The sequence below is a fragment of the Neodiprion fabricii genome, chromosome 6, assembly GCF_021155785.1.
Source record: "Neodiprion fabricii isolate iyNeoFabr1 chromosome 6, iyNeoFabr1.1, whole genome shotgun sequence".
Taxonomy (NCBI): Eukaryota; Metazoa; Arthropoda; class Insecta; order Hymenoptera; family Diprionidae; genus Neodiprion; species Neodiprion fabricii.
In genome coordinates, this window is record NC_060244.1 from 22,259,440 (window position 1) to 22,278,341 (window position 18,902).

The 18,902-nt window shown below is 35.6% G+C and overlaps 3 protein-coding genes across 4 annotated transcripts; 1 reads left to right on the forward strand and 2 right to left on the reverse strand.

Moving 5' to 3' along the window:
• Positions 1-393: 393 nt before the first annotated feature.
• LOC124185302 lies at positions 394-6,740 on the reverse strand. The gene is made up of 6 exons (XM_046575933.1): positions 6,102-6,740; positions 4,581-6,021; positions 4,397-4,495; positions 4,091-4,250; positions 3,551-3,928; positions 394-3,459 (listed from the first exon to the last, which is right to left on the reverse strand). Exons 1-6 carry the CDS (start codon positions 6,460-6,462, stop codon positions 1,843-1,845), a joined length of 4,056 nt encoding a protein of 1,351 aa, XP_046431889.1. The 5' UTR covers positions 6,463-6,740; the 3' UTR covers positions 394-1,842.
• Positions 6,741-8,793: 2,053 nt separating this feature from the next.
• Positions 8,794-15,057, forward strand: LOC124185299. 2 transcript variants are annotated; one of them, XM_046575920.1, is made up of 5 exons: positions 8,795-8,969; positions 9,492-13,573; positions 13,664-13,880; positions 13,955-14,157; positions 14,351-15,057. In XM_046575920.1, exons 2-5 carry the CDS (start codon positions 9,502-9,504, stop codon positions 14,734-14,736), a joined length of 4,878 nt encoding a protein of 1,625 aa, XP_046431876.1. In that variant the 5' UTR covers positions 8,795-8,969; positions 9,492-9,501; the 3' UTR covers positions 14,737-15,057. The 2 variants fall into 2 exon arrangements, with proteins under 2 accessions (XP_046431877.1, XP_046431876.1); XM_046575921.1 differs by lacking the exon at positions 13,955-14,157 and having other exon boundaries at positions 8,794-8,969; positions 14,351-14,522.
• A 420-nt stretch (positions 15,058-15,477) lies between these two features.
• LOC124185305 (programmed cell death protein 2) lies at positions 15,478-16,962 on the reverse strand. Its single transcript, XM_046575937.1, has 4 exons — positions 16,494-16,962; positions 15,939-16,359; positions 15,737-15,839; positions 15,478-15,654 (listed from the first exon to the last, which is right to left on the reverse strand). Exons 1-4 carry the CDS (start codon positions 16,870-16,872, stop codon positions 15,481-15,483), a joined length of 1,077 nt encoding a protein of 358 aa, XP_046431893.1. The 5' UTR covers positions 16,873-16,962; the 3' UTR covers positions 15,478-15,480.
• Between the last annotated feature and the right edge of the window lie 1,940 nt (positions 16,963-18,902).

An 18,902-nucleotide genomic window follows, 5' to 3' on the forward strand; every position in this document is an offset into this window, starting at 1 on the left:
ATATTTACATATAATAATTATAACAAAGTTATTTTAGTTCACACCTTCGTCTAAAGCACCTAAAAAATTTGTGCTATGTACTACTAGCCATATAAATGATAATCGTTACGATTTAAATAAAACACTTGGAACAACCATATAATTTACGTTTTTTTTAAGTCTTACGTATTCAACAACTAAGCTTAGCTGACACAATTATCGTCGTTTACAGTATGACAATATTATGAGATCTCTGAGTTAACATTAATTTATGTTTGAAGCACGCAGTGTCTACACTATTGGAAAAACTTAACTAAATATAATGTCCCACCAGGTCCACTTTATGCTTGTGTTGTTTGTTACATTTCTCATAGTGAATATGACACACATTTTTGTAATTATAACATTGTTGTACCATCATTTAATTTGTAATTTTTACGTTTTTTTTTTTTTCTTACTGAATACTACATTACAAAAATGTATCAAAACCCAAAATATGTAAAACCTAAACATTTTAGTGGACTTGCTGGAACATTTTTTCCCTAACCGTGTACTTCATAGAAAAACAAAAGATATTGCATTACATTTCCAGATTATTCTTTCTATTAAGTTATTTCATTAGATTTTGAAAATTAAGTTCATATAAATAAGCAGTGAACATTTGATATACTCAAACCATTACCTGAGTATGTCGACACGCAGTCTGCAATTTGAAATTTATAATAGGAAATGAATCAACTTTTTATCGTTATTGTAGATTCGCATGAAAAATTTTATAATAATGAAATTAATCTATCCATCTTTTTCATAAAAAATACAAAAAATCTATAGGATAGTTAAAATAAACTGTTTTATGTTCTCATCATCACTTTTTTTGCATGATAAAATACATGGCGATTTTATTATTTGAAATACTGGCAATGTAAGTGCTGAATCTAATCTGGAGTCTTCTCCTTTTTATTTCGTAATTACTATACGATAATATTTCACGTCCATTTAATGTAAAGAGAACAAAAATGAAAATAAAAACTAGTATCACGATAGCCATATTAGAGTATCTTTGCCTTAATTTGCAAGCAAATTAAACACTCGCGATGTTCGATTCATTACGTATTCAGTTATCTATACAGATATACATTATATTTACAGTAATAATTTAGCATAATAATCTAGTCTAAGTATCGCTTTTTACTTAGCATAGTACCTAAATATTAAGAATTAGTAGTTAGTTTCTCATAAATAATAAAACGTCACATCCAAACTCGATCATTCATATTCCTAATAACGTCTCATACCAATGTATAAAATAATCAGAAGTACACGACGCGTAAAAACGAGTCTGTCAATATTTAATTGACAAGAAAAATATTTATAGGATTTCTCAACTGAGCTATAACATTGCGGAATGTGAGCCTTAGTAAATACAATAGGAGCAATTACGTATGTTTGGTGGTTATTAAAGTTGCTAATTGAATCAGCACTTCTCCTTAGTATCGAACATACAATGACCATTCAAAAGAAGTTTAAAATTATTGACATACATGGACAGTGTGTTTATGTACGTAGTTTTACATAGTATGTGTCCGGGTAACTTAAAGTTACAAAAATAACATAAGTATCTAGATAGAAACGATGATATACAGGAAGTCTAGGAAAAATTTTTCCTAATTTATCAGATGTTTATTGCATCAAGTTTATAAAATTTACTTAATAAATCTCAACTTCTACTCATGATTCGTGTAATTAATGTTTATTAAACTATTTCAGAAATTCTACTTAAACAACTGAAATACTACTGTTCTGGGCATTCTTTGGAGACAACATTGAATTACACGAAAAAATGTAAGGAGAGCTTTCCATAAATCAACTTCGGGTATTTCTATTAAACTCTTCGCTTAATGCTTCAAAATCTAATTCTGGATCCAAGTTTGAGTTATTGGATATTAAATTATTATCCAAAATGTTATCTGGCAGCGTTGGACCATTCGATATTTGCACTGAAAAGTCAGGTATGTTTTTTAATCGTTCCGAGACTAGTTCGTCAACCAAGTTCGATTGATCAACCAAGTGTAATTGTTCAACTAACTTTTCATCGATCATCAAGTTCTTGTCAATTACGCCGCTAGTGTTCAAAATATCTAAGTGAGTAATGTGATCATAGCTACCTATTTTTGACATGTCCAAGTTTTCTGTGCTACCAAAAAGATTTGAATCGCATGTACTTGAAATTATGGATACGGCATCATGTAAGATAGGTAAGCTTTCAGTCATTTTCGAAATTGCTGTAATTGGTAACATTTTAACCAAGTTAGTATCAGATACCGTACAATGTGCTTTCATACTATTTATATCTTGCGATGTTATAGGAACTACTTTTGTAATGGAATTCGTAATTTCAATTTTCTGATTACATGATGACTCCAGTTTCCGAAAACCTTTGGTTAATTCCTGAGATCCATTTTCTAGACTTTGAAAATCGTTTTTAACCTTTGGAAAGTTGCACGATTCTTGTTTAGGTAAACTAACGTCCATCTTAGCGTCCAATTTCCCGAGAGTGCTATCCAATGATTCTAATTTTACAAAGGCGTGATCTAAATGTTCGATCTTGTGTTGAAAATTTCCTTCCACTTTGGTAAAGACCTGAGTACAATTGGAAACTTCTAAAGTATCACCAAGCTTTTGAAAGCTTTGATTTAGGGTATCAATTTTCTGATATCCAGGTACTTTCGATGTGTTTATGTCAATTTTCCGAAAACCAGAACTGTCAGAAATCTGATTTTGAATTTCTGGATTTGAAATCAACAATTTCGACATGTTATCAGTCTTATTAGTTTCGGCACTATCGACTGGACTAGGATTTCGAGGCATTAATGTAAGAGCAGTTAATACTTCAGGGCAATTCGTATTAATATTAGAATCAGTTTTCCTGTCATTCAAAAAATCGGAAACACTCAAGTCTGAATTCTCGGAAAATCCACTCGACATATGTTCATCCATATTTTCTTTAACATCTTCGGAATTTTCTACCCTCTGTCGTTTCAAAACAGGCTCATCAGTATCAACCGTATTGATTGAATTCACAGCTGGCGTTTTCTCAAAAACGCTGTTATTTATTTTGTACAGCCCTGGATTTAGACCAAGAGAATCGCAAAGTAAATCTTCAGACAAGTCTATAACGTCGTCACTTGGTCCATTGTCATCACATGCAACGGTCAGCATTGTTCCAGCCTTTTCTCGAATTTTGTCCATTAATTTTTTCAGTTCGTCCAAGAAATTTCTCACATTATTTTCAGACTTCAAAACCAACAGTTCGTACAAAGATAACGCGTTCAGCACAGGTTTTGCCGCAATATTTACAATTTCCATATTTTCACACACTGTAATTGCTTCCTTCAGTTTGATTTGTCGCCGTTCTGATTTTGCTTCGGGAGTTACATATGCCCATGGACCTCGTTTTTTTCCTTTCCGTTTCAATGGATCCTAAATTGAATAAAAACCGCAAGATTAAAAATGGCAAATTGTAAGCTATAATTACTCATATTTGCATCTTTTAAAGATGAATAGATCATACTTGAACAGGTGCTTGCTTCAATTCTGGTTCAGGAGTCGGTGGTGGTAATTGTTCCGGACTGCCGTGATCTGGATGCATTTCAAAATGCCTAGCCATACGTGTTCTGCCAAGGTAAATTTTGTGGCACGTGGGGCATTTAAAATGGTCGGAAATTTTTCTCTTTGGCACTTCTAAACCAGTTAATAGTTCCTTTGGTGATTCTTCGTCTTCTATTTTATCACTGTTCGTATTATAATCACTGTATCCTCCATCTGAATCATCTAAATCTGGCTGCATAAAGTCTAAATGATGTAGGTGTTTATAATCTCGCACCATATGCCTGGGTGGTCGTGAAAGTCTCCCAGACCGTGTTCGAGCTATTACTTTCTTACGTTCATCCTGAAATTATACGATCCGTGTAATATCAAACGCATAATGTGTTTTCTATAAATGCTACAAACTCATTGGTATGAGAACAACAAATTTCTATCTTTCAAGTCACGCCGTTCCATCTGAACAGTCCATGAATCTTGACATTAGTTAACAGTAATGATGAGTTACCTTTTCCTCTGGTTCTTCTTCTGGTACTACAGTTGGCTTTGGGGGTGCAACTGGTGGTCTAACGGCACTCTTTTTAGGTCTACCTCTTTTCCCTCCTCGGCCTCTCAGCAAATTCACAGGATTCCTAATCCTCAAATCCAATTCCTCCGGAAAGACAACTCTGTTTTTATGATAAAAATAACATTAATTTGTACATTTTTTTAGGCATAAAAAGAATCTTAGCTCACTTATTTTTATCAATTAGGTGGAAAATGAGTGAGAATTATATTCTAACAAAATATTGTTATGGCAAGGTCATTTACATACCTATACACAATTCTTTCATTGGGCATGGCGGCCTCCTGGCTTCGCTGTTGCAGAACATGTGCAATTTGTTTCAACTGTGATTGCGTTAGCCGTTGCATACTGTAGAATTGCAAAGATAAGATAAAATTTTTGTAAATACCAGCATATGTTAATAATGTTGTGACGATATGGATCCGTAACATACCTATGGAATGTGTGACCCTGTTGTACAATTTGTATAGGGTTTTCACTGGAACCCAGTGGTTTGGTGGTATCAGTTTTCTCTGTTCCAGAATTGGTTTGTTTTTGAGTTACACTAGGTTTGGTTTTTTTTATTGATGCCGGAGTAGTAATGTTTGCGGCAACGTTTTGTCTCATTTTAATGAAGTTCGTACTATTTTGCACTTGTTTCACTCCATTAAACTCATTCTGTATATTTGAGGATATACATTGTTGTAAACAAGAGTTTTGTAAAATGCTTTTAGAATTTCCTATGGTATTGTGTGCATTGTGTGGAAGATTTTGACTTGAAGAATTGGTAGTAACGATTTTACTCTGTGGTTTCAATATAGATATTGGGGTAGAGCCTAGCTGCGTAGATCGTAAGACTGAAGCAGTACTATTTGAAACAGATTTTAAGTCTTGAACAGCTGATTTAACAGCTGCTCCCACTCTGAATGTGGTTGCATTAGAAACAGTATTTTTCAACAGAGGTGAAGATGCAACTGAATTCTTTATTATTGATGCAGTAACAGTACGAAGCATCTGAGTCGGAATTTGCACGGGCTTTAAAATCTGTCCTGTTATATTATTTTTAGCACTTCCATTGCTCAGAATATTTGTACTTTTGACAACTGGCGATGAAACCGGGGTTGCAGTATTTTTAATAATCGGCGTTAAGAAATGCTGTGTGGTTTGTCGTTGCGACGATGATTGTGTAGTTCTCAAAACAGGAGATGACAAACAAATTTGAGGATTCAGAATACTCTGTGTTGATACAGGTGTTGAATTCATGACTGATGTGCCGATATGTGATGTATTTAAAATATGATTTGAAATATCTGAGGAGTTTCCTACAATTTGTGTAGCACCCAGCAAATGAGCTGAAATGTTATTAGAATTTAACAGCTGTGTAGTAAGTGGGGTTGCCTTGAGCATTTGAGGAGGTATACTGTTTAACAACTTTGTTTTTGGTATCAATATAGAGTTTTGACTGGACCCATTGATTGTGTGAACAGTATTAATTGTACTGATCGCTGAGTTCATCACTTTGTTCGTATTTGGAAGAATCCTGACATTTCTAGTTGGTTTGAGAACAGTTTGAGCTGGTTTTAGCACAAATTGAGACGACGGTAGGATCACAGGTAATCGTTTCAATATTTGCGCATGAGAAGTTTGTATATTAGTGAACTGCAGATTTTGTAGTTGATTGTCTATAAATCTACACTGTGTCCCAGCTTCCAAGTTTGTTGAAAACTGTATTTCAGATGATCTCACATTGTTTGATACTTGTTGCATTAAAACATCTTCTTGAATGGAAAAATTTTGCTCCGTAGGAACAGTTTCCATTTGCTGCTGTCCATCGTCTACCTCTGAATTATTTTCATCGCCGTTAATGCCTATGCGGTCAACGGATAGGTTTGTATCTAGAAAAACAGTGGCAATGGTATACTTTTGATCTGATTCAAGTTATGGTCAAACCATGGTTACTTTAAAGTTTACATACCTCTGATATTATGGATACTACACGAGTCTTCGGCCTGTTCTTGTTGCAGCTGAGCTGTGTTGTTACTGTTCAAATGTTCTTGAAATTGAGGCAGTGCACTGTTTTGATCGGTTTGACATAAAACTTCGTCGGAAACTTCTTCGACAGAGTCGAGTTCAAAAGATAACCCCAAAGCCGTGGCCTGTGCAGGTGTTAACTGAATTGTATGAGACTCGACTCCATCGCTCTGAAGAAAAGCTACGAATTCATTTTCTGTATCTTCTTCGTCAACCACTTCCTGAAAAGCTCTTTGAAGAAGATCTGATGTCCCTGAGGATGAATCTCCGTTTGTAAACATGGTAGAATTGGTTATCTCAGCCATTACCCGGCGTTAATATCTTGAAACAGTTTCAAACTACGATCCAAAAAATAAGCACATAGCTGGGAGTTAGGAACACTTTAATTGGATGATGAAACACACACTTTTTACACAATCCTTTCCTCTCAACTTGCACGTTTTTGCACAAACAGAAACACCGAGGTTCGCATGAAGTTGACCACGAGTTATCTCGATGTCCGCTTGAAAACAAAATGGTGACAACTATCGACTACGTTTACACTCTTAGTGCACTACCGGATGTCGCTACGCACGCCGTCGACTACGCGAAAACTCTGGCTAGGCTGATAAGGAAGCAAGGTATATATGCACATACCCCCTCCTAGGTTGCCTGGCTACTCCGTCCCGTCACTTTGCATTTGATTGGCTGAGAGGAAATGCATCGGCCAATAAGGTTGTAAAACGAGAGAGACGGGTTGTACATGGCATAAGTGCTCTATTTCACTCTTCCGCAACACTGTCTGGAAACGAATGTTAATTGCATTTTTAATTGGAAGTGTGACAAGATGGAGAAAATGAAGAAGCGAAATGAAGTAACTGATGGCGTATTCAGATTGCGAGCAATCGACTTCTCTCACAAAATTACATCGATATAGCAGATAGTGCATCAAAGAATTTATTTAAGTATTTTTCAAAATCGGCCAGATTTCAACTGAAAAAATCCAATGGGGTTAATCTTCCTTTGTTTGCGATTTCCAGAGCTAACGAACTTTTCGTCTCTAAATCGTATTGAAGGACTCTTTTTCCACTAATCGAACCCTCACGAATAACTGAATATACCTTCGGTCAACTTATTACAAAAGTATTTTTTAGTGATTGTATTGTCTTCTGTTTCAGGGCAACGAACTAATTTTTTTTTTTACTAGCATACCCAGACATATTGAGCTATTCATTGAGATGTTTACTCGAACAAAATATTTATAACAATAATACCATAATTTTGATTGTTAAAATTATAATTTTTTCTTCAATCATAGAAATGATAAAGTAGAATACTGTTTTCGCGAAAGCTGACGTTGGACTCGACACTGTTTTTATCGGTGCACGCACTTTTATCATTGTGCTAAATCGTATCAATCATCTGTTCTAGCTAACCAAATGATTTGCCAGTTTTAACTAATAAAACCTTTTGTCTGTTTAGCTTACCAAACCATTTGTCTGGTTTAACTAATAAATCCTTTTGTCTGTTTAGGCTAATCAAACCCTCAGTCTGTTTTAGCTAATAAAACCATTCGTCAGTTTCAACCAATGAGACCTTTTGTCCATTTCTACACTAAAGTTTTTTTCACAATATTGTAAATAAAACTGCAGTGTTTGTAATTTTGTAGAAACTCTTAATAATGACAAAAAGTGTATCATTTATTTTAATTTACGAATGTTTTCAACAAGATCACACTTCTCGGAGAATTTTTCATATCGCGAAAAATTCTTTTTTTCTTGCGTTACAAATTTTGCCGCCCCTGAAATCAGCATCTGAACTCGAGCAGTAGCGATTTCTGCTATGATTTCTGGAATTGTCAATAAAGCTTTCATAAATTCTGCTAAAATCGAATTGAAATGTGTAAAATTCCTGATCGGAGATATATCTCACGCGAGGTGGCTTGGCTTTTTTGAGGTGAAATATTTGTCCGATCAGCAATTTTTTATGTCACATCCCAATTCGATTTTTGCAGGACATATCAAAGATCTGTTGTCATTCATGTCGAGGATTGTAGCAGAAATTGCTTTCGATGTTCGTAACAAAGGTTGCATCAAAATTACTTTGGTTCGTATTTCCGATGTATCCCAAGATTTCCGACGTAACTCCTGTTAGTTTTGAGTATTATTGTGTAAGAATGATGCGATTGGCTTATTCGTCACGTATGGCAAGGCACGTACTTGTATATATGTACAATAATAACCAATGAAAATTTTGCCGTCAATTTTTTTCTCAATCATATTTGTTGCAATAACATCGTTTGTTAATATATTTGTGACTTGTTTCGTTATTTCCAATTGACCGTCCTAGATTTTTCAATTTTTACAATAAAAACGCAACGAAGAACCACTGACGCAACTGCATAATTTTGACGCGTGGCATTTTGCCGTTGCATCGGCACTTCGTGATCGGCAAAGTGATCGGTACCCATTTTCACGGGTGTCTTTTGGCTGTCGACGACTTAGCGCTGCAGCGTCAATTTGCCGTCGGGTCAATTTGACGCCAGTGAAAATTTAGCCTTACGGACCACGGAATGTTTCGAATTGCGGCCACCAGGTTCGCTTACCTCGACGCACTACATCGATGCATACGTAGCAGAGAGAAGTGGAGAAACCTTACGTAATACTCACTGGTAGTACTAGGCAACGAACGGTCAACGGAATTCCCCAATGTCGCGTTGTGAATACGGCCGCGCAAAGAACACGTTCATTTACAAAAGGATTTTGTCCAACAGATTTTTCTTCATCGATTCGGTGTTTGATAACTAGCGCTGGACGGACAAAATATTGTGATGGTAAGTTCATAATATGCAGCTCAATCAATGTCCGTCGTTCGAACAACATTCTTCTGACAACGGTATGAGAATTCTGGCTAGTTAACCAGAGACCCAATGCGTCTTTCATCCGGGTGCACGTTATTTTTCCGATTTTCTGGGCAACCAGCCATGTCGTTTGAACAATTTACCATTTACCATTATACCAATGTACCATTCAAATTATAGTTTCATGTTTTTAGGCATTGCGCTGATAATTTTTATAGCTGTAATTTTTTGGGTGGAAAGGTGAAATCCCAGAGATGCTTTAGAGCCTGTGACAAATAATCTGAAACGTTTTTGATGTGGCTTTTTACATCAGCGGCATTGCGATTATTATACATCTAGCTGGTGTGATGATAGATTCTGATAATATCAAAATTGATCAACAAGTTCCTATAGTTCCACTTTGTCCGAATATATCTGCGAGTAAATTAGATTCCATATTCTCACATGCATCAGCAAATGCTGCTGCTCATCTGATAATAATATTCTAATTTTCAGATAAAATGCAATGACACTAAAAATGGATCTGGCTTCAAAATGTACATCGGAATACACACCAGCAAGATTTAGCGCCAGAGGCATTTTTATAACTGACAATGGCTATTCATGCCTCATTTGTAACATAAAAATTGTCAATCTGGTGGACAGCATCAAGCATGTATCTAAAAAGGAGCACTGTGATAAACTTCACGACATGAGGATCGCTTGTTTCAAGGTTGAAGGATTTGTTCATTGCGATATATGTACTAATTATGTAACAGAAAACTGGAAAGATTTCCTAATTCATTTCAACCAAGAACATCATTTCCAGAGTGTGAAGGGAAATGACAATCAGCACATCTCTTATGTTTCGAATGTGACTCTTGTTAATAATTATTTAATTGAGCAGGATCCAGGATATTTTTTTTGCCTATTCTGCAATGCGTTAATAATCGGAGATGACTCAGTCTTTACGCATATTAGAGAAAAAAAACATGTAGAGTTACTCACAACTTTTACCGAGAAGTACCCACCCGAAATACTCTTTGAAGCTGAATGTCGCAAGTGGGCAAAAAATTTTATTTACAAACTAGTACAATCAGAATTCTATTGTACTTTGTGCAATAATTCGATAAAAGGGAGAAGAAATTGTACCAAGCACATTACTTCTGATGACCATATAACAAAAATGGTAACAAGCGAGAACATTGAACGTCAACTCTTTGATAACTGCATTAAGAGGAAACAAATGCTAGATTCATACGGATGTCCAGGATTTGGAACTTCAAAAGATCCGCTAGATGATGCCAAAGCGATGTGTGCTGCAAATCTGATGTTACAGGGAACATGTACATCACAAAAATTTAGTGCAAGAGGTACTGAACAGATTAGTTCCAGTATTCGTGTAGAAAATATGCTAACCAAGGATGATCTTAATTATGAACCTCTTTGTAATGAGATTAAGGGGAAAAAAAAACCAGGTACAACTGAAGTTGCATATTTACAGGTATCAAAGAACCTGCTATCAGAATCTTTTGATAAAATTATTTGTGAAAACTCAATAACGGGACCAGTTCCGCTAACGGGTCACTTCATATGCGAGCTGTGTTCCTGTAGCATTGCCAGCCGAGAAACCGTCTATGAACATATATCAGGTCACCGACACAGGAGATTGAGGATAAAAGTCGATTCCATGAAATCACAGGAAATTACCAATGTTTACGAAACATTTCAAGATTTGTCAAGTAGCTGGGAGTCAACTGAAAGTTCATTAGCTAATTGGGAAGTATGTGAAACTCAATCGCAAGGTAGCAATTTATTTGAAAATTCATCAAGTTCTTCGGAGTCATGTGACAAGATTTCGAATAGTTGGGAAACAATCAGTACATCAAGTTCATATTCGGCACAACAGGCATCAATGATGTATGAAATACCAGATGCTTTCATGCCATTGATTTCAGAAAATTTATTGGAACGTCGAAAAGGAGAACTATATTGTGTAGCTTGTGAAGCCCATTTGAGAAATCTGGATAGTTTCCTAGGCCATACAAATAGTAAACGTCACAATGCACGTTTGAAGATATACAAAACTCAGATCTCCCAAAAAAATAACAAGTTACCTGCAACTTTACAAAACAATGTTTCTTCCAATGTACATGAAAGGTCAGTGGATTGTAAATCATTTGAGTATGCTAAGAGAGTGGTTGATAAACCTGTAAGTCGACCATCCAAACTGTTGGAGGTACCACAAGATCTAATTCCATTGATATCAAAACATTTGTTGAATCATTTGGAGAAGGAAATATATTGCAAAGCTTGTGATGCTCATCTTTTAACTCCAATCAGTTTGATAAATCACACGATGAGTAAAAATCATATCGCAAGATTAAGTACTTACAGAGATCAAATTGCACAAAGCAGTAAAAAGTCATCATCGAATACTTCAGAAGACAGCAGAGCTCCAAATACACCTGTGCATACAATTAATAAAAAACCTCTACAGTGGGTATCAAAAAATCTTGCAAAATCAGATAGTCAGCGATCTACAAAATTGCTTGATGTACCGAAAAGCCTTGTATCATTGATTACCAAGCATTTGCTAGATCATCGAGAAAAGGAACTATATTGCAAAGCTTGTGATGCTCATCTTTTAACTCCAACCAGTTTGATAGATCACACAACAAGTAAAAATCATATCGCAAGATTAAGTATTTACAGAGATCAGATTGCACAAAGCAGTAAAAAGTCGTCATCGAGTACTTCAGAAGACAGCAGAGCTCCCAATACAGCTGTGCATCCAGTTAATAAAAAACCCTTACAGTCGGTATCAAAAAATCTTGCAAAAGCAGAGAGTCGGCGATCTACAAAATTGCTTGATGTACCGAAAAGCCTTGTATCATTGATTACCAAGCATTCGCTAGATCATCGGAAAAAGGAACTATATTGCAAAGCTTGTAAGGCTCACCTACAAAGTCCAAGCAGTATAATCGCGCATACGGGGAGTATATACCACATTACAATGTTGAAATATTACAGAGATCAGGTATGGCGAAAAAACGAAACGTTATTGAGTACTTCAGAATATAGTAATGCTACGAACGCATCTGGCCCTATAATTAGTAAAGATCCACTGCAATCGGTATTAAGAAGTAGCGAGAAACCTGCAACTGTTACATCAAAAAATGCAATTGATGTATATCGTAAAGTTTGTAAAACTCATATAGAAACACCAGAAGTCATGGAAAATAACATCAAAAGTGAACAACACATGGAAAATTTTGAAAGTGGTAATGTTCAAGAAAAGAAGAAAGAATTATATGTAAATGAAATGCCATCCACATCATTCGGCAATTCAATCAACAAAATAAAGTTGCCAGACTCACAATCAGATATAATCTGCAAAGTTAATGTCCAAGCTGAAGACTCATTGTCAGGAGCATCCAAGACAAAGAAAGTACGAGTACGAAACAAAAAAAAATCAAACAAGTCTAATCGTGAATCTCAAATTCTAGAATTAAAATGCAACCTCAGCTGGCAAGAGACTGTTGTAACAAATTCAAAGTTTTTGGATAATTTGAGAGAAGCGGGACAAAATCAGGTGGAGAATCCGATTAACCATTCGAAGGTACTTAAAAAAGATAGAAGAAAGAAGGCTGTACCAAAATATTTACACGCCGATATGCAGCACATTTATAGTATGAATCCAGAAAAGTTGAGAATAATCAAATTAAGTTGCCAATTATGTTTTCCAAAAACGTCATCTGTAATATATTGTCTAATTTGTCAAAGAAGCATACCTTGTAAATTGCAGACTTTTTACGAACATATCTGCAGCCTGACACACACTGCGAATTTAGCTGAGATGGAAACAAACGATCAACACTTTATAAATTGTCCAGATCAATTCAGTGACTTGACACTTGCAAAAGAGTTGTCTCAAGAAATTTCAGATGCAAATGTTCAATGTTTTGCTTGTGACTTGTCAATTCAAAATGATCATGCAGATATTATTAAACATGTTACAGAAGATTTTCATCAAGAAAGAAAACAGTCATGGAATATAGTTATGGATAAAATTCTACAGGATATTTTAGTTCAAATGAAAAGCACTTGGTACAACATTCAGAAATATTTGTGCCAGCTTTGCGATATTCATTTTAATACGGAATTTTTCTTCACAGAGCATTTAGAAGGGAAAAAACATCAAAAATGTCTGAAGAAAACGGGCATATTTGTGAACAGACTAATTTACGATGCTTGCATATCATGTGCTACGTTGTGGTTGGGTTTTCCGGCACTTTATGCACAGCATTGTGAACAGCCATTGCACAAGTATTTAGTTCAGCATGGAGACTATGCAAAATGCGTATTACCAAATCAAGCGAAAGCTCTATTAGAAAATGCTGAGGCAGAGGTCATAAGCCTAATTGCATTATCCGATCAAGTATTAAATGTTCAAAAAACGAAAGTTAACTCCTTGTTAAAATGCCTAGAAGATACCGTCAAAGTCAAATTTCCTGAAGCCAAGGCTTATCCTTTCGGCTCAAGAGTATCTGGCTTAGGTTTCCCAGAAAGCGACATAGACGTATTTTTGGATTGTGGTAAGCATATTTCTAGATGTTCAACTATTGAAACAATTTCGTCCTAGCTGAATTGGTATTCTATAAACTTTTTCTTTCATTTTTTTTCAGGTACATATGACGGGAAAAAAACCTCTAAAACCTACCAAATTGATATAATTAGTTCTGTCGAGAATTGTTTACGTGTTAATGAGGAATCATGGGAAATTGACGAGATTCTCGTGTCGACTAGAACCCCCATTATCAAATTACATCACAGAAATACAGAACTAAGCTGTGATGTATCATTCACAAGTGGTCTAAGCGTTGAAAATACTAAACTATTAAAGTAAGAAAACTTGTTTTTGGATTATATTCCTAAGAAATTTTTTCACTGGTAATTTAAATCATTACTTTTTCCAGATGCTTTATCGACAATTACCCGCTCTGCCGACAGTTAATGTTGTTTTTGAAGAAATGGCTTACTTTTTGCAATTTATCAGGCTCACGGTATATTACGAATTATGCTATCTGTTGGTATGTCATTTTCTATCTTCAAGTGGAATCAATTCTCCCAAGCGTTGCCAGCCTGATTGCCAAAGAAAATAAGTCCCAAATAATTAGTAGTAAGTATTTTAACATAAATGGGCTTATTACGTTTAATCACTTCAATATACCATGAAAACTATTCTCATAGTCGAACTAAAAATCTAGAATCAATGAATGAGGATAACTGTATCTCTATTTTCCATACTATATTGTAATATCTTACAAATTTATTGTCTCATCAATTTTAATCCATTTATTTCATCATTTCAGATTGGGAAACTGGAATCTGTGCGACATTTGATGTCAGTGGGCACGAATATACCTTTACGAAGTTATTGTACGGATTTTTCGTTTTTTACTCCAATTTTGATTATCGGCATTCCGTGGTCTGCCCGCTTCTTGGTCGCACCATATTGAAAAATGATTTTGAGGATCTCAATCAACTACCAAAAGAGATGACACCATACGTTGATCTGGTTAAGAACAGCAATGATGACTGCATAGAGTTATTTAGAATTGATTCAGAGATGTGCATTCAAGATCCTTACGACTTATCACATAATCTCACGAAGGCAGTACCAAAGTTAACTTTGAATCGATTTAAGCGGTTGTCTGCAGCAAGCGCAGATATTTTGAAAACTTTCCTACAATGCTAAGGTTCAGTCAATATGTTCTATCGCTGTGTTACGAAGTTGCTTCTATTTGCGTAGCAACTTTACATTTAAGATATGATTTTAGTACCATCTTACACTTCAGTGTAAAATGTGCATTTTTACTTCAGACGAATCATGTTTTTTATATTGGAACGAATATTATGTAGTTGGAGTTTTTTTAGTTTGTCCTTTTTTACTATAATTTCAAACGGGGTCCTTTTCGGTTATGTATACACCATGCATCATGTAGTCTATGGTAGTGTGATCAAAAACCTAGAAATTTTATTGCCCATTTATTTTGCATTGATTAAATATTTTTAAGCAATATTGTGAACTTCCCAAACGTGAAATCCTAAAATTTCCATTGATTTCAGAACAACTTTCATTCTGTTTGCAAAGTCTGGAAGTAGTGTCAAAAGTTACTGTTTCAAGTATATCTAATTAATCAAGTAGTTTTATATAAAGGTGCTGCGACAATTTGAAAAATAATGTATTTGTTCTCATGATCATTACGCTCATTTCAAGAACTTGCTGCGTATAATTAAGAAAAAAGGCGTTCTTGTATTAAGTATAGGAATATAAGTAATTTTTACTTAATATGATGTGTATATGAATCCAAGATAAGTGGTGTAAGCAAGTATTTTTGTTGTAGTCCAATCTATGGAACTTGAAATACTTATTCCCAAATATTTTTTTAACTTTATGCAATGTGAAAGAAATAAAGACATATTTTTTATCTACCACTTATCATAAACTTTCTTTATTCTCTGCATCTACAATATCTTGTTTCCACACATATTCTGTGACGTAACCGTTCGCTGTTTCGCATGAGTTTTTACATGTAAAGATAGCCAATATTCCCCAATCCAGACTTTCCAGCGTATCCTCAAATTGAAGGTAATTCAAGAGCTGTGGCATAATCTGTACAAGAACTTTGTATTATATATATACTCAGAAACCGGAAAGCAATGATTTTCTCAGTTATATTTTTATCCATACAGACCTGAAACTCAAATTGCCTTTCGCTACCACATTCTCGACAATCTGGAATTTCTTGAACTTGATTTTCGGACGATATATACAAGACATTACCACCCCTCTCATACCTTTGGTGGAATATGAAATAAAATAAATATAATAATGTACATATTAAATCAAGTTGCTTATTATTGCTGATAGAGGGAACAATTTGTGATCCAGTATACCTCAAGATTTGATCTGGATATTTCTTTATTGTAGTGGTAAATTCGAAAAAAACTTCATCTTCATTTGCTGCAGACATTTTCAGTAAGTCAGCATCAACATTATCTTCATTTTGAAGCGTGCCTGCCTCATTATGAACTATTAATTTTTCATATTCTATTATTTCTTGATTTTCATCAACCACATTTTCACTTCCTGAAAGTTGATCATCGTTTTCCTCTGTTTCAACAACGATTTCATACTCAGGTAGTAACAAATTAGATTTTGCCGCATCCCAACTCATTCCACAATAAATCTTATGGCCATGTGTCCAGTCATAAACTTGATGTTCCCGAGAACAGTAATTTACTTTTTTGCATTTGGAACAGTGACTAGGTGCATTGAGTCCGCATACATAACATGATTTTGTCCAAGTCTCTGTGGCTGCAAAATCAAATTTAAGAACAATATAGAATAATCCAAGGAATTAAAGGATAAACAAAATATCATTACTTAAATATGATGGTTACGAATGAAATATGGTTAAAAAATGGAGTATTCAGAATGCCAACGCATACTTATGTCTGGTCTCCACTCTTCGGATTCAATTGGCGGGTTGGATGGATAAAACTTGTTATCTTTTTCTAGTTGCGAACGAAAGACTTTCAAATTACTGTTATTATTTGGTTTACAACATTTCGGGTTTCTGCAGATGAAAATAAATATTGTCCTATGGAAGGCCTTTGCATTATTTTCGTATGGTGCATAGATTTGGCATAAAAATATGCATGGCTGTTTGCAAAATTGACACTCAACATCCTCCTTACGAGGAATATCTTTCAAATTTAGCCACGCAGGTTTACCCCCCACTTTACTAGGAAAGAATCTACTCGCCAATCTCCATTCTTCGCAGTCTTCTATAAATCCGATATCAATTCTACCGATTTTATTTTCCATTCTTTGACTCAACTCACTGAGCGAATTAAACTACTTGTTACTTCACGGTGCTGACGGTGCTCCACAGCTTCGTACATGTGTTTAACGAAGGTTTAACCAACGTTCAGCCGATATATAAAGACGGATAACCCCGGGTTATTTTGCGTAACAGTTTGCCGGGTCTGGCCGGGTTTGGAGGTATTAGCAGTTTCACGTATTATCAACCAAGCAGTTGACCACAGCGGTGAGAGAAGTTCTTCTTAACCAACTACTACCGTGTGCAAAACGTGGGTAACATAGCGTCGTCATAGTGAAATTGAACAGTTAAGAAAATCCCGTTTAAGAAATATCTGTAAGTGGTCGGAGAATTCATACTTCGTCTGACGTCGTATGTACGGTAGTGCTCTAAACATTTGATCGCGTCGCATGTAGCTTACGTAGGTTTTCACCGGGCCGTTGAGACCGTAGAGATATAGGTATAAAATATAACGTATCAACGGCGCAAGCGTCCCGTGAACGACTTCAAATCGGTTCTCTAAAGGACAGAAGATAATAATTTTCTTGCCCTCTCTGTCGCTCTACCCATCGAGTGAGGGCCACGAGATGAGAAGAGCGCCGTGCGGCATCAGTTGTTTCGGAGCAATCGGAGCGGAATCATGTGTTTCCAGCATCGGTTCAACGTTCAGACCGCGGTGTTCAGGTTGTGTCACGTTGTTCGATCAGTGTATTTTCACCATGCTCATCTGTGAATAATACACGAGGAGCAGCGTGTAGCCTGAAGAAAAACTGAGTTACTGAAATAAAAACGTCCTGCGAAAGTGAAGGTGAATTTCGTGTCGCGAGTTTTCATTGTTTTGTGTAACTTCAGATTTCAGTGATATCTGTTTGTCCTCTGTGCGTCGAATGTCAATATTATTATTTTTTTGGCTGATTTTCGGCAAATGCGCAGTTGCATTGTTAGCAAGGTTATTCAGTCGGTTCAAACAGACAGATACAGTACAAAAAGTGAGTGTAGGATCGAGTGTTATTGCGGTGCGGATTTGTGCATTATAAGAGATTAGTGAAGATCTGAATTATCTACAAAGTGCGACGCTTCACCAATGAACCTGAGATGCTACAAGAACTACTACGTATAAAAGTGTGGAGCAACCCAGAGCCGAGGTAACAATGCTTATTTTAATTGATTGATAATTCAAGGTGGTACATCGTATAGAGCCGAACAGGCCAAACTTTTGTTCTTGCATAACATGCAGTGGATGTGAAACTAAACTGTAATAATTAATTTGCGAACTGAAAAGCCAATTTGTTAAATTAATACTATTGTTTTTTACAGATTTAAGCAGAGACTTCCGAGTAACTTTTCCATTTCTCGGCAACGTTGGTGAGTTTGCACGTGTTAGGTTATCGGTATTTTTCCCTGGGATTCCTCTGTCACGTGGCGTGGCGGTAACAATTGTTACACAAATCTTCGATTTCTTAGCTGCATGGATAGGCTCATTCACGATCGCAACGTGCTTGACTTTCAGTCGAATAATTGTTTTTTCGCAATTTATTTTACCGTAGCTTACTTAAAGGTAGAAATTTTACACGTTGCTAAAAGTGGAATGAGCATCGCGACAGGTAACCATCACTTACTCGGCACTCGCGAGATCGAATTGTGTTTCGTAACTGATGTAATAATCTACTTTTAAATTTATCCATGGTGTCATTAAAGTGGTGGTTTCACCTGAGGTTTAAACGTATTCAATTATTCGCATTATTGTTAAATCGATAAAATTCCAATGTCTGGCATAACGTAACGTAATCAAAATGCATCTGATGTTATATATCATTTTCAATCTTTTAACAGCCAACAAGTATTGATCAACTGCTGGCTTAGCTCGCTTAGAAAAATGCTAATTGGCATACAGGATGTTTTTAATCAATTTTACAAAATGTTAATGTACCGATAGTCTGCCAGCATTTACTAAAATAATGCATACAACATTAGGGTTGGCGGGAACAACCGCGATACTGTATTCTGAGTAGGCAGACTATGATACAAAAACATT

Bases quoted from the DNA above. Each gene is read 5' to 3' on its own strand.
- LOC124185305 (XM_046575937.1), bottom strand. From the start codon at position 16,872: ATGGAAAATAAAATCGGTAGAATTGATATCGGATTTATAGAAGACTGC. The intron at 15,840-15,938 runs GTATACTGGATC...ATTCCACCAAAG, and splicing joins TATCCAGATCAAATCTTGAG to GTATGAGAGGGGTGGTAATG. The intron at 15,655-15,736 runs GTCTGTATGGAT...GTTCTTGTACAG, and splicing joins AAAGGCAATTTGAGTTTCAG to ATTATGCCACAGCTCTTGAA.
- LOC124185302 (XM_046575933.1), bottom strand. From the start codon at position 6,462: ATGGCTGAGATAACCAATTCTACCATGTTTACAAACGGAGATTCATCC. The intron at 4,251-4,396 runs GTATGTAAATGA...TCATAAAAACAG, and splicing joins AATGAAAGAATTGTGTATAG to AGTTGTCTTTCCGGAGGAAT. The intron at 3,929-4,090 runs GTAACTCATCAT...GTATAATTTCAG, and splicing joins AAGAAGAACCAGAGGAAAAG to GATGAACGTAAGAAAGTAAT.
- LOC124185299 (XM_046575920.1), top strand. From the start codon at position 9,502: ATGACACTAAAAATGGATCTGGCTTCAAAATGTACATCGGAATACACA. The intron at 13,574-13,663 runs GTAAGCATATTT...ATTTTTTTTCAG, and splicing joins AGACGTATTTTTGGATTGTG to GTACATATGACGGGAAAAAA. The intron at 13,881-13,954 runs GTAAGAAAACTT...TACTTTTTCCAG, and splicing joins GAAAATACTAAACTATTAAA to ATGCTTTATCGACAATTACC.